At 32.8% G+C, this 16,491-nt stretch overlaps 1 protein-coding gene across 1 annotated transcript in view; it reads left to right on the top strand.

Moving 5' to 3' along the window:
• HTR2C (5-hydroxytryptamine receptor 2C) overlaps positions 1 to 16,491 on the top strand; it is a 213,588-nt gene that overhangs the window by 164,928 nt on the left and 32,169 nt on the right. The window contains exon 5 of the mRNA XM_031446207.2: positions 12,336 to 12,536. Coding sequence (XP_031302067.1) covers positions 12,336 to 12,536 — 201 coding nt within the window. The remainder of the gene's footprint in view (positions 1 to 12,335; positions 12,537 to 16,491) is intronic.

Genomic DNA, 16,491 nt, shown 5'->3' with positions numbered 1-16,491 from the left:
CCTTTCCCACCCAAGATGCATAAAATTGTTGAGTCTTCCCATTTTCTGAAGAAAATACAAACAGAGAAATAGAAATCTTTCCCATATTCCCCTAGGGAAAGACTTGAGGTCAGTTTGAAAGGCAAATCACAATGGAAAGCTCCAGGGTAGATGGGTTGTGGGACTTTCTCAGGGGAGCAAATCCAGGATGTTTTTCAAAAGATATTATGCATCATATGGAACCTCTCAGGTGTCAGGTCCTGGTGGAACTACAAGTTCACCAATGTTTACAAGTAGAAAAGGTCTCAGAGCTGAGACACTTGAGATATGCAAGTATATAATGCAAAATTTGTTCAGCTGAAGGAATGAGGCTCACAGAATCTGTCTCTAGCTGTTTCTTTATTTACTTCAGAATGTGGTGGTCAGATTGCATAGCCACAGAGCAACGAGTCTCAGGATGATGTTTCTAGATCTATGTTTTAGGAAAATAACTTGTGATACATACAAGATAGTTAATTTCAACTGGGATGACCTGGGATAACTGGGATAAGTGTATGCAGCCCATCTAAGGTTCTAGCAATAGAATTGCCTCTACTGTAATATAAGAAGTCTATGTTTATATTATTTAGAGAAATTTATATAATTTAGAGGTTTACATTATTTAGTAAGGGTTGACAAAATTGGGAGTGGAACTAGAGAGTGTTTGTAACCCATGATACATTTTGGCATCTGTGTCAAGAGAATTTTCTCTTTTTATTTAAGTTGATGGGAAATTATACTGTTAGAGATATGAGGTTTAAATTTGAGTAAGATGTGGGTTATTAGTTGCCAGGCTTCTAGATCTAGGCTATTAGTAATCACAGCCAGTTTGTGGGGAACGGAAGACCAGCTTGGAAATGGCCTTCATGAAATGGTTCACACAGAAACACATCAAGCGACAGCAGGTCCTTCGACAGAAACTGGAATTTCACGATGCAGCAGTTAACCTTCACATGGGCGGGGAGGTTGAACATCCTGCGTAGTGCTGCCAGGAAATCCCTATTTTATACTAAGAGGGGACCGGCTGGTTGCATATGTAGGATGTCCCATCTCCCTGCCCACATCGTCGAGACATATACCAGACCGTCCACATCATCAGAAACACCACTCTGCCTCACTGAAGAACCATAAAATCTATGTGTCAAAGAAGTACAGATGCTAGAAAGGCATTCTGACGAATGTATTTATTAGAAGATAGAGTACTAAGTGATATGACTTTGGCTCATAAGAGAAAGTGAGTGTGTAAGTAGATCTTAAGCTCAGGACCAGTAGGGAATTACTGAACCATATTAGCCAGATAAAGGACCTGCAGAGATGCCTCCAGCATCACACCTCCTACTCTGAGCACTGCACCACAGTAGGGGGAGTTTAGTAGTTGGGCATATTTATTTAGGGTGGTCAGAAACAGAGTAGCTATAGGGAGAGAGAATTTAATTCCTACTTCAGAGAAAGGCAAAGGTTACAGCCTAAAAAGCAGCCTGGAATTTCAGGTCTAAGTGTCAACATAAAACTGTAAATTTTTTTAAAAATATCTTAACTCAGAAGCAAGAGATTTGGCAGCAGTAGCCCAGAAGAGACCAGGTAATTGTAAATCAAGTTCAAGTGAGTGGAAACACAATCTAGTATCAGGGAAGTATCAAGTTACAAGGGGGTGGTTGTGATTCTAAGGGAGAAAGTGGCATGTCCCCAGAAGCATTTAAAAGATATAATTGGTGTAAGATGCAGTATCCAGTCATATCCAGGGAACTTTGTCAAAGGCAGTGTGATAAGAACATCAAAACAGGGCTGAGCCCTCAAAAACATGGGGACGAGAATGAAATAGGAAAGTAAAATCCAGCCAATCCTATGGGCTGGACTCTTCTACTTCTGGATTCTACAGGGAGGCTAATCTCAGAATAAAAATAAATCATTTAAGTGGAATAAATATAGCTTTATTTAAAATATACTGTTACACTTAATTTCCCAGTTTTCTCCATAGACTGCTGAAAAATTTCACTATGGACCTGTATATGGGAATCTATAGGAGACACTCCTGGCAATCAGTTCTGTCAATAGCACCACCTTGAGTGACAGCCTAGGATGCCATTGAGTTTTCTACTGACTTTCACTTAGGGACAATGTTAACCAAGTGATTGCAAAAGACTTTGTCATTCTTTAAAGGGTTTATTCGCTATGCATTCAAATCTGGGTTTCCAGTCAACTATCCAGGCTTTGGCACTCTTCAGTGGTTAGCAAGTGGGCCAATGTTAGGCTGAGGAAAAGGCTGACTCAGATTTGGGGACTCAGAGCACTTGTATCTTTTCTTCTTCTTTTTTTTCCCTCAGCACCACAGACTCTCCACTGGAATTCTGACCTCAGTGCATGGTTCAGAAAATTTGTGATTTATTGTCTAAGGACCCAAAAATCCCACAAAAATTTATGGGCAAACTGTTGTTTATAATTATAATACCGTTATAACTGTCTATGGAATCTGTAGAGATATTCCCTGTTCATCACTGATACTGTAATTTGTGTCTTCTACTTTTATTCCTCCCTCAATCTACCTACAAGTTTATCAACTTTATCAATATTTTCAAATAACCAACATTTCACTTCACTGAATTTGATTTGAGATTTTTTTCTTTTCTAAAATAAAGCATTAATTTTAGAAATTTCCATCTGAGTACTGCTTTAATGTCATCACACAAATTTTGATGTTTTATTTTAATTTCCATTTAGTTCAACTTATTTTCTAATTTGTCTTCCTTTTTGAAACATGGATTATGTACAACTGTGTTGTTTAATTTCCAAATACTTTGACTTTTTCAAGGTATCTTTTTGGGATTGGTTTCTAGGTTAATTCTCTCATGGACAGAGAATATACATTGTATGATATCAATCATTTTAATTTCTTAAGAGTTAATTTATGGCTCAGGATATGATGCTTCCTAGTCTATTTTCCATAAGCTCTTTAAAAGAATGTGTATACTTCTATTGTTGGGTGGAGTGTTTTGTAAATGTCAATTTGATGTAGTTTGATGCTAGCGCTCTTCAATTCTTTCATATCATTCATAATATTCTGTCTACTTGTTATGTCAATTACAGAGGAAAGGATATTGAATTCTCAAAGTGTAATTGAAATTGTACTTTTTTCCCCCTAGGGAATGCACACTTTATTGATAGAGCTATAAAGAAATGTTAAATTACTGGTTTCTGTGAATGTCAGGACCGTGGTTAATTTTAGGGAAAGAATGATTTACAGTTGGGTCAGAGCACTTGGAAAGGCTTCTAAGGAGGTTGGAAAAGTGCTAACTAATTCCTTTTTCTTTTTTTTTGGTAAAATATACATAACATAAAATTTATCATTTTAACCATTTTTAAGTATACAGTTCAGTAACATTAAGTATATTCACACCGTTGTGAAGTCATCACCACTATCCATCCCTAGAATTTATCATTCCAAACTGAAATTCTGTACCCATTAAACAATAACTCCTCGTGGTCCCGTTCCCCAGCCCCTGGTAACCACCATTCTACTTTCTGTCTCTGTGAATTTCACTATTTTAGGAACCTCATATAAGTGGAATCATCCTTTTGTGTCTGGCTTATTTCACTAAGCTTAATGTCTTCGTTTCCATGTTGTAGCATGTATCATAATTTCATTCTTTTAAAGATGAAATAGTCCATTGTGTATATATATGTGTTTGTGTGTGTGTATGTGTATGTAATGATTATACCTTTGAATTATTTCTTTTCTGTCCCTTTTTTTGCTTCATGAAATTTGAAGTTCTTATTAGGTGCATAAATGTTTAGTATTGTCATAGTCTCTTGAGGAATTGACACCTTTATCATTTTATATATATATATATATATATATATATATATATATATATATATATATAATGGCCTGTGTTATCTATGTTATCCTTAGTAATAGTCTTTGATCTGAAATTTACTTTGTCTAATATTAACATAGCAACTCCAGCATTCTTTTGATTAGTGTTTGCACAGTTAATCTTTTTCCATTCTTTTACTACATATCTATTTACATTATATTTAAACTTGTAGGACACTATATAATTGATTCTTGCTTATTTTTGTTTTTCTTTTTAATCCAACATGGCTATTTCTTTAAATTGTACAAATTACACTTCATACTATTTACATTTAATGCAATTATTGATTTTTTTGGAATTATGTCTATTATTTTGTTTTCTATTTTTCCCTTCTCTTTTTCATTCTTTTTTTCCCCTATTTTTGAATTATTTGGGGTTTTCTGTGTTTTATTTTAGTATTCCATTTTTATTGACCTATTGAATTTTAATGTATTTCTTTGTACAGTTTTTTTAGTGATTGCTTCTTAGATGAAAATATACATACCCAGTCTGTCACAATTTCCTTATAATTGTTTTATCACTTCAAGTGAATATAAAAACCTTACAACCATATATGTCCCTTTCCCCTTCCCTCTTTTGTTTTAAATGTAATATAGAGTACATTTATGTACATTGAGAACCAACTCAGATAATGTCAAAATTTTTGTTTTGACAGTCACATGTATTTTAAAGACTTAGGAAAAGAAAAAATAATCTATTATATTTTCTCAGATTGTGTATCATTTCTGTTGTTCCTCACTCATTCCTGAAGTTTACATGTTTTATTCTAGTATAATTTATTTCTTTCTGAAGAACATCCTTTAGAAATTTTAGAGTAAGTCTCCTGGCAATCGGTTTTTTAATTTCCCCTCATATGAAAATCTCTTTATTTCACATTCATTTTCTTAAGGTATTTTCTTTGGATATAGAATTCTGGATTGTGATTATACTTTCTGGCCTTTGATGAAAGGGTCATTTTTCTCGGCTGCTTCAAGATTTTTTTCTTTTTCTTTTGATTTCACCAGATTATGTGTATCTAGGCATGATTTTCTTTTTCCTGAGTTTAACCGTTTAGGTTTTGCAGAACTTCTTAAATCTGTAATTTTTTTTCATCAACTATGGGATATTTTAGTCTATTGTTTCTTCAAATATTTTTTTTCTGTGTCAACCTCTCCTCTCCTCAGATTCCAATGGCACAAATGTTAGACATACACATATTGTCCCATAGGTCTCCACAATATTTTTTCATTTTTAATTTTTTTCTCATTCTTACTCAGTTTGGATAGTTTCTATTGATCTCCATTCAATTTTAATGACTCTTCATCTGTCATATCCATTCTTCAATTGAGCCCAGTCAGTGATTTGTTTTCAGATTTTTTTTTTCAGCTTTAAACTCTTCATTTGATTCTTTTTATAAGTTTTACTTATTTGAGAAGTCCCCTTTCTGTAAATTTCAAGAAAGTCCACCTTTCCTTCCTTAAGTATCTTTATAGTAGCTGCTTTGAAGTCTTTGTACATTTCTGTCTTGTCCAATTTTTTAATTTAATGTAATTTAAATGTATTTGATGCATTACTGTTTATACCTGCTGTTGTTTTTTGTAAGTTATCAAATTTAAGGGGATTCCTTTTATCTTTATATAATTAATTACAGTTTTAGTTAGAAATGGCTTCTGCATTGTATCAAGTTATTCTTTAAAATCTATTAAATGTCATAAAACTTATTTGCAAATGTTAATATAAGGGATTATATTGGCAGATTTTTTTATAATGCTGAATTACCCTTGCATTCCTGGAATAATTTTAGTTTTCCCTTGATGTATTATTTATTTTATGCTTTACTGAATTCTATTTGTTAATATTTTGTTTTGTAATTTTGTACCTATATCAATGAATGCTATTTGTCTCTAGTATCATTTTTTTCAGTATTTTGTAGATTTTGATATTGATGGTGTATTATTTTATGAAATGAATTGGGGAAACTTAAATTTTTTATTATTGTTTATCTTTTCAGATATTTTAACTTAAAGACATCAATGATAACTTCTTATTTCCATTCCAGCTTTTGGATTACTTCACAATCCAACATTTCCACATCTCTTAGTTATATTATCAGAATACTGGAAAATTATTCTTTCTCTGTGATAGGGTTATGATCTGCAGGGTGGAGATATTCCTTTCCACATTTAACAAATACTTATTGAGTATCTACCAGGCAAAGGTTGTCTCCATTATTTCTTAGAAATAAAGCCCTTTTATTTTTCATTTGCACAAATGAACTGAAATTTTACAATGTCTGTTATTAAATATTTGTCATTATTGCAATATTAGTGGGAATGCCTGTGTTTTTTGGAGTTACTGCGACTTATGTAACCTTTGAATGAATGAATGCAGGAAAATGTCTTATGAAACACTATACAACTTTTGCCTCTGAAAATAAGATTTAATCTCATTCAACTAGGTGACCTCCCTCATGGCAATTATGCTATTTGGCCTCTTTGCTGTGCAATTTACACTAAACTTTTTACATAATTCCTGTATGAAATGTGCCTGATCACATAAATTTATCTGAAGAAAATATACTTTATTTCCATTCAGATAACTTGAAAAATCCATTTGCCTTCTTTAAAATAAAAATATGAATACATTAAAATTTCGCTGAAATCCTAAATATTTTTAATTAATAGATCTGTGGTGAAACCCAGGAGAGAATATTTTTAATAGGAATCTCAGTGGATAATTATGATCGGCCAAGTTTGAGAAAACTTAGCTTACAAAATTTGGAGAATTTTGAATTATTATGAAGTTAATCTAGAAATTAATGATCTCATTCATTCCGATATTGCTATCTTTGGGATAGTTTTTACTTTAGGTGCTTGTTCATTGACTTTGGATTTTGTGGTCTTGAATGTTTAGAAGTAGACTTCTTGAAAAACCTGTACAAGGAATATTGTCCTCTATTGCAGAAGCAATTGTATTTATTATTTAATAAGAAATAGTGTATGGTGATACGAGGTACCTTAGTGTTCAGAAAAAATGTCAGGCTTGGAACAAATTTCTTTACTCACACTGTAGACTTGAATAAGGCTGAAACTTTGAGACACATTTTCCTCACACTGTAGCATAATAGAAGTGACATTGCAGAAAATTTTTTGCATGGAATAAAACTAAAAAAGAAGTGCTTTACACTGCGCTTGGTACATGAAAGGTACTGCAGAATAGCTTTTGCCATTTTTATTATTATTAAGCATATGACTGCTGAGAACTGACCAGATAGTGCAGTGACTTTGCAGAGTGGATATGTACCTTAATGAGAATATGTATTGGCATATGGTGAAGCTGAGTCTAGGATGGGTGAGGTTATGATCTGTTGAGGTAAGGGGAATATTCTTTTATACATTTAACAAATATTTATCAGTGCCTACTTTGTGCCACACATTGATCTAAGCATTATGGATGAAATACTAGAAAAATAAAACAAATAACAATTACTGACCCAATGAATCTTATATTCCAGTTGTTATGGCAACAAAATTCACCACATAATGGCATAGTGATACTTGTACATTTGAAACACAACTGGAAAAGTAATTTCAGCATGTGAAACGGGTCAAGAATACCCCAAACCCCAACACAATCAACTTCCATGGTGGATCCAATCTGAGAAGATTACAAGAAAACAATGAACAGAAATGAACAATCATAAACATTTTTGTTTAAAAGAATTTTTAATCATGTCTTTAATTTCTTTGTTGCACTCTTTGAACTCTAGTGGTTGCTAGTTACACCTCTGGTATTGCCAAGTAAGCTTCTGCTGAACTGACTTTCCTGCAGATAAAAACTATTAACTCTAAACAGAATACAAGAACAACTATCTGAATGTACTGGAGAAAAACCTAAAACAGAAAGATTCCAGAAAGTCTCAAGACTTGGGAGAAGGGAGTAACACTGGTTGAGTTTCCAAATTTCATGACTTGTATCCTAAGAGGAAGATGCAGTCTATCTGCCAGATGAAGTGGCTAAACCTCCAAAAAAAAAAAAATCTGCAGTTTTTATAGCCCAAAGAAACTGAATACAGAGTTTGAGGAAATCTCAAAACTGGAAGTTGAGGGAGCATCTAGAAAATGGGAGAGTTAGAAGGAATCACAAATTCTTCTCTGAGGAATGATAAACTCTGCTTAAATCTCTAGCTGACCTCTGAACCCGGAATGTCTAGGGCATACTTCAAGCAACCCAAGAAAAGATAAATGACCTGAATTGATTTTTGAGGGGTAGCCCAAGAGACAGAGATTGTAGTTTGAGTCCAAACAAGCTAATGACCAGGAAAAACAAAAACACCGACACTCTTCAGAGAAATATTACAGAACCCAACATTTCAACAATATAACATTCACAATATTTAGGTTATAATGTAAAATTTCTCAGTATAAGAAGAAACAGAAAGACATAATCCATTCACATACATGTGTGCGTGCACACACACACACACACACAAACCTTTCAACAGAGACCTATCCCAACAGAGAACACCCAGATACTGAAATTCACAAAGAGTTTATTGCTGCTATTATATTTATCTTCAGTGACATAAAGGAAAATATGCTCAAAATGATTGAAAATAGGAAACCTCAGAAGATAAATAAAAACAACAAAAATAACTGAATGGAAATTTGAGAGCTGAAAAACAATACATGAAATTTTAAAAACTATCTGGATAGATTAAACAGTATAATGAAGATAACGGAGAAAATAGCCAGTGCACTAGAAGATAGATGAATAGAAATCATCCAAAATCAAGATCAAAGAGAAAAATATATTTAGAAGAAAAGGAATTCATTCTCAGGAATCTATGAAAACAATATCAAACATTCTAACACACATCCAGCTGGAAATCCAGAGGGTAAAAAAGGAAGAATGGAGCCAAAACTATTTGAAAAAAAAGAAAAGGGCTGAAAATTCCTCAAATTTAGTGAAAGTCATATATTTATGGATTCATGAAACTCAATAAATAACAAGCAGTATAAATATAAATTCTAATTGTTTGTCTAAGAAAATTCCATCATCCAAACATGCATAAATAAGTAATATAGATTAAAGCAGAACGAGCTATAAAAATGAAAAAATGAAAATTTGACTGCCTTGGGATAGACATCTAAGGATACATTATGTCCTGATAAATGTTGAGGATCCAGGCAACCAAAACAAGAGTGTTACTGAAGGGATAGGACCCAAAAATGAAAGAATAATAAATTGTACAAGATCTCTTACTAATTAGCAATAATGTTCACCTTAAAAGAAGCGTGTTTTGATCAGTACTGCCTCATTATCAAGAAAGCCTTTTAGATCGTGAAGCCCCAGTTCATCAGTCTAAATATTCACGTATCCTTCAGCTTTTTCCTAAAAAAATCAAAACTGTTAAAAGGAAGGGTGCTGATCATCATCCCAAATATTTCCACAGTCATATATCTACTTGTTTTCTCTAACTTCTCCAAGAAAATAGTATTCTACATTGGTTATTCTATAAAGAAGTAATACCTACCAAGGTTACATAGGAGCAGAGCCCAGTATCTAAAATAGTTCTCACTAACCACTCCAACAGACTAGTATACAACACATCATAAAACAATTCAGCAAAGAGGAGATTAAAAAGGGTTACTTTTTGAATTCAGTTGCTAGATCCTGGATGCCAATGTCATGACAGGAACTTTGCACCTGTAATGAGTCTCCAAAGTGAAAACTTTGCACTATGGAACACCATTTGGATCTCAACTCTTTTATTAAGAACACCAATACTAAAAAGAACTTCATTAGAGTATTCTGTCAATCCTTACACCAAACCAGAGTCAGACATAATGCCACACCAAAGATCATCATCAAAATGAAAGCAGGAATTTGGCTGGTAGCTAGAAGCGTAGGAACAACAGAGTTTTTGCCACTTACTACTCTTTCTTCTGGAACCTAACAAAATGTTTAGCACATAGTAAGGAAATTAATAACATAAGGTAAATTAAGGAATAAATAATTTATGTGAGAGAGAGCACTAGTGCTCTGTCCTTCCACAAGAGCAACAAATGTCCACACTCAACTTTTACAGAACTCTGAAGTCTAGGCAAAAAATCTAAAACAAATAAGGGAAGGCTTGGTGAAGGAAGCAGCAGATGCTTTGCAGTAAGAAAGTTTTAAGGTGTCTGCCTACCATATCCTCACCTCCAGATCAGCAATTGATTATAGTATGACAGCCTGTACTCCTAGTATAGGTTGTTAGTGCCAGAAGGGAATAGTATAGATCTCATTCTCAAAGAATTGTGCTTATCATTTTAGACTTATTTGGTGAATCCCTGAAGTACAGGCACAAGGACTTACCTTTGTTTTGGCTGACTAAAGCATCCCTAGAGCTGGAGTGATGTTCTGGGTGGGGTTTGCTAGAAAAATTTAAGAGTGTAAGGATGATCTTGAGCAGACTAGGACAAGAAAAAACAAACTAGACAAGCAAGAGACAGGCTGAATGATCTGGGAAGGAAGAGGCTGGGAAAGGAGATATGTTGGGAAATAAGCCTTTATTTTTAAGGCTTGCTTATAAAAAGCATGAAAAGACATTATTTTTTTATCTGTGAGCTGACCTTCAGCCTCTGAGTCTCAGTGCATGCCTAAATTGAAGGCTAACACCAAGTTATAAACAGCCTCACTAATCACTGAAGGAGGGCTCCCAAACAGAGCCAATCTGTAGACTAAAGGAGTATTTTTTTTCCCTTGCCTATAGACGTTTAAGAAACCTCCATCAAAACACTAGATACCACTAAGCTGAGAGAACACTGATATCAGTGGCCACATGGGACAAAGAAAATAGAATTTACAAAAGTAGTTTAGTAAACAAGCAAACAAAATTAACTCACAAAAAGTAGTAACAGCTAACCCCAGAAAGGAGCAAAATCTAATTTCCTGAATTGCCACATTATAATATTCAAAATATTTAATTATCATCAAAAGTAAGAGGAATGTAAAGAAACTAGAAAACATGGCCCATTCACAGGAAAAAAATAAAGTAATAGAAAATGATCCTGAGGAAGCTTAGACACTAGACTTATTAGACAAAGACTTTAAATCAATTCTCTCATGTATGCTCAAATAGCCAAAGGAAACCATGGACAAAGAACGAAAAGAAACCAGATGAACACAGTCTCAACAAATAAAGAATAGCAAAAAGGAATATAAATCATAAAAATAAATCAAATAGAAATTCAGAGACTGAAAAGTACAAAAATTGAAATGAAAAATTTGCTAGACTATTCCACTGCAGAACTGAGGAGAAAGAAGGAATAATTAGAGAACTTGAAGATAGGTCATTTGAGATTATCTAGTATGAGGAGCAGAAAGAGAAAAACATGAAGAAAAATGAACACACCTGAGAGATACATAAGACACTCTCAGGTTTATTAACACATGCATAATGGGAGTGCCATAAGGAGAAGAGAAGGAAAAAGAGGGAAGAAAGAACACTTAAAGAAATATTGGGCTACTCGATAATGAAAGAAAGATATCTCTTCAAGATCAGGAAGAAGATAGGATGTCTACTTTTACTACTTCCATTCAACATTGCACTGGAAATTTTATCTAAAGCAATTAAGCAAGAAAGAAAATAAAAGGCAGAAGAAAATTGGAACAGAAAAAGTAAAATTACCTCTCTTCGCAGATGACATGATCTTACATATGGAATATCCTGAAGAACTTACACACACAGGAAAACAAATAGATCTAATAAATGAATTCAGCAAAGTTGCAGGATATAAGATTAATACATGAAAATTACAGTTCTATACATGAGTAATGAGCAATCCATAAAGGAAATAAAGAAAACGACTCCATTTACAAGAGCATCAAAAAAAAATCTCAACTTATAAGAGCATCATTAAAAAAAAAAAATGAAGTACTGATAGAAGCTACAAAATAGATGAACGTCAAAATGCTATGCTAAGTGAAAGAAGCCAGACATACTTATTGGACAATTCCACTTATGTGAAATATCCAGATTAGCTAAATTCATCGAGACAAAAAGCAGATTAGAAATTGTCTGGTGCCAGGGGCTGGGGGATGGAGTTGGGGGGTGGGAGGATGGGGGCACATGGAGAGTGAATGCTTAATATGTAGCAGTTTCCTTTTGCAATGAGGAAATGTTTTGGAACTAGAAAGAGGTGATTTCATAATACTGTGAATGTACTAAATGCCTCTGGATTGTACCCTTTAAAGTGATTAATTTTATGATATGTAAATTTTACTTCAATAAAATGTAGTATATGTAACACTGAATGCATCATTGTCATCATTACTATGGAAAACAATGTTTACCAAATTTCACTTTCTTTAATTTAAAAGCTTGGATTATGAGACGAACAAACAAGTAAATTAAATTTAAAACTAGTCAGTATAATTTGCATAACATGCTCTTGTCTTCTCTCTGTTCTCTTTCAGATTATGTCTGGCCACTACCTAGATATTTGTGCCCCGTCTGGATTTCTTTAGATGTTTTATTTTCTACAGCGTCCATCATGCACCTCTGCGCTATCTCGCTGGATCGGTATGTAGCAATACGTAATCCTATTGAGCATAGCCGTTTCAATTCACGGACTAAGGCCATCATGAAGATTGCTATTGTTTGGGCAATTTCTTTAGGTAATTAACTTTCTTGGCCATTAGAATTGCAGCGGCTATGCTCAATACTTTCGGATTATGTACTGTGAACAACGTACAGACGTCGACTGGTAACATTTGCGTTTAATCGGGATTCTTCTAGTTAATAATTATTCTTAACCTATTTATCTGATATTTAGGTTAACAATAATGAAAGAAACGTAATGTATATAAATATGCAAATATAAAGTTTCCATTTATGCTGCTAAATTATTTTATGCATCAAAATGCCAATGAATTCTGCAACACAGACACATAACTTTTGAGATATTTAAAACAATTTGAAGATGACAAAGATATATGTTGATATCTAACTTTTTAAACAATAATATTTAAATCTTAGAAAATATCAATCTATTCCAGAATATTAATCTTTTTAATTCTAATTCTATGTCTTCTTCAGTGGAAAAATTAATAGTGCCATACAAATCCTTACGAAGTAAAGATGTCTAAATTTATGCTGTTAATCAACCTAAAATATACGATTTCACCTCTGTTTTTAACTATCTTCTTGGATTCTGGTTATACAAAAAGAAAAAAAAATTTTTTTTCTTTAAAGATTTGGGGAGGATTGAAAGGAGAGAAGTGATCATCTTATTGCTTATATTTAAGATATTCATGCCTTAATAATGCTAATTTAAAGTTAAAAAATTGAACTAATTATAATATCAGGCCTTTTACAATTCATTTTTCCTTTTTTTCCTCTCTCTCTTCTAGTTAGAACTTACATTTAGTGTCTCATTGAATAATTTCTCTTCAAAGTTACATTCTGTAAAAGATTCTGGTAAATTTTTGAAGATCAAGATCTCAAAATTTTACTGATATAATCTATAGATTTTGACTCTGGGTTTATTTATTTAAGTTTTAAGATTGTTTTATTGCAGGTGAATATACACACAAACAAACCTTTGGATAAAAAGCAATGATACTTCTCCCAGCAAATAAAAAAACTGAATCTACAAACAAAATTTGACCTACACACTCAAGAGCTCCCAGCTTTTACCCCCTAAATCTTGAAGAGCTTTTCTACAAATATGCCAGCTCTTATGGTGCTTACAAAGGAAATACACAGCTGAATTAAATCAGAATATTAGAGGCATCAGCTTCTAATAATGACAATTTGAGTAACTTGCACTGATTCATGCTAAAGATGACAAAAATATGGAAAAATACCATAAGCATTAAGAAGCTAATAAGATAGTGAGAGGTCCATAAAAAGACAGAAATTCAGGAAAAATGATTATGACTTTTGGGTCACATTTGTTAATGATGCATTTGCAAACCTGAAGATGTGATGACAGGCTGAGAAGCTCACTTTAGTCTCATGGGTCAATCAACTTGAACTTATTTTTGGGTCCCAAAGACCTGTACACTAGAAATAAGAATGGACCAGGATAAACCACCCTTGACATGTAGTTCAGGCCTGGTTCAAGTCACCTAGGCAATCAAAAAAAAAAAAAAAAAACAAGTCTCAAAATTGGATTATGATGATTTCATATTCTTCGCTTTTCTAAATTTTTTTGTATAAGCAAAAACAAAAAATCAATATCCTAAGCTTCAAATCATTTCTTTCAATAATATTCAATTCTAGTAACTGAAATACAATGATAAAAAGACACATAAAGAAACAAGACAATGTGAACCAGATATAACACAATAAAAGATAATGTAGATGAACCTATAGGCACTCAAGATAGTTGAATTACCAGACATAGACTTTAAACAACTATTTGTAGCATGTACATGAAAATTACAAGCTGAACTTAAATATTTCAGCAAGAAACTGCAAACTATAAAGGCTGATATTTAAAATATGAGAAACAACGAGGAAATCTGGAGCTTGAGCATACATGGAAACCTAAGAACTCAAAGACAGATTAGACATGGCTGAAGAGAGCATTACTGGAGGTTAGTTAGGAGAAACTGTGACCAATGAAGCAAGGAAAATTGGAAGGATAGAACAGAGAGAACAAGAAGACAATAGACATACAGTGTACAGTGAAAAGAGTCCCACAAGGTGGGAAAAGAACGGCAGAAGAGCAATATTTGAAGAAATAATGACTTTTCAAATTTATGGAAGATACTGATTCTCACTTTTAAAGAGCTCAAGAAGTCCCAAACAGAATGAATAAAAAGCAATCAACATTTAGATCCATCATAGTGATATTGCAGAAAAAGAGAAAAATATATCAACCTTAAAGAAAAAACTAGATCAAGTTCATTTCAGCACAGCAACAATAAGATGGATGAATGCCTTCTCAACAACAACAATGAAAGCTACAAGATACTAAAATGATAGTGTCAATGTGCTGATTAAAAGTGAATGCTAAGCTAGAATCATATATTTCGCAAAAGTATGCCTCAAGAATAACAGTGAAATAAAGGCACTGTCAAACAAGGAAAAACTAAGAGAATATGACAAATGCAGACCCGTACTTAAGGAAATACTAAAGGGGGTTCTTCAAAGAAAATGGCCACAGGTGGAAGGTTAGAGATGCAGGAAGCACTTAAGTGTAATGAAAATGGCAAATGTGTGGTTAAATATAAATAAACATTGTGTAAAACAACAATGACAATGTTTCGTGGAGCTTGGTATCTTAATGGAACTAAAATGCACAAAATAATAGCATGTAAGTACAGAGGGTTGAAAGTAAACTTTTTTCATTGTCCAGGGGAAAAATAAAAATGATATCTAGTATTAAGCTTTGATGAATAAATTATAACTTGGACATTCAATGGTAATCACTGATAGAAAAGAAACGTTTAATTTCCAAATTTGCAGAAGAATATTACAGAGTAATAAATCCAAAAGGAGGCAATGAAAGATTAAAAAAAAAGGAACACAAATCAGGTGAGAAAATAAAGAAGCACACACTAAGATGGCAGAATTAAAACCAAATATATCCATAATTGTATTAATTATAAATGGAACTAAATATTCTAAGACTGTCAGGCAAGATTTGAAAAAATAATCCAACTATGTGTTTATAAGAGACATATATAAATCATAAGGAAAGTAAGGGATAAAAAAGGGTATTCCACACAAACACTAACCAACAGAAAGATCGTGTAGCTAAATTAATAATCTGTCAGGATAGATTTGTCAGAAAAAATGATTATTTTAATAATGATGAATGATTTAATTCATTTGGAAGATTCAGCATAATGAATGTGTATGTATATAATAATATGACCTCAACATTACTAAATCAAAAATGGATAGAATTGTAGGATAGATGGACAAATCTGTAATTATGGTATAAGAGTTTAGCATACCTTTTTCAGTAATTATATGAGGACAATGAAAAAAGCTGAACTTACTGATAAGTGAAAAATGCATATAAGAAATATTTATCAAAATTGACCATATATTTGGCCATAAATCTCAATAAATTTCAAGTGTTAGAATCATAAAGTGATTCAAATTCAAATGAGATAGAAATGTTTTCCAAAAGGTAACCAGAAAATCTACATACATTTGGAGATTAAGAAATTATTTTCAACAAACTTTGACTGAATGGATTTAGGACCCACTGATGACTCTTCTTTGAACCATTTATTATGATGTGATTGTAGACTGATAATTTTTCTCACTTTATTATTCTTTCTTCCTTTATTATTTGGCATTATATGGTAAAGAAGTGTTTTCCCTCTCACTTTGTTATTTATTTATTCATATTGGTAAAGACTTCTGAATACTTTGGTAATCAATGTAACGTAGTTCATTACTATTGTTAATCATCTTGGTGCTCAAATTGTCCCAGATTTGTCCAATTAGAGCTTTTTTTGATATGTTCCATCAGTACTTTGAGCACTTTCTTACTTTCTGGCATTAATTATGCCAGATTTACCTTCTATTTTCTATGTCCAAGTTCTGAAATCAGTTATTTCATACGAGGAACCCTTGTTTTTTTTAGTGGTCAGATGTTTTATAAAT

The sequence above is a fragment of the Camelus dromedarius genome, chromosome X (genome assembly GCF_036321535.1).
Source record: "Camelus dromedarius isolate mCamDro1 chromosome X, mCamDro1.pat, whole genome shotgun sequence".
Taxonomy (NCBI): Eukaryota; Metazoa; Chordata; class Mammalia; order Artiodactyla; family Camelidae; genus Camelus; species Camelus dromedarius.
This window is presented reverse-complemented; position numbering and strand designations above follow the sequence as displayed.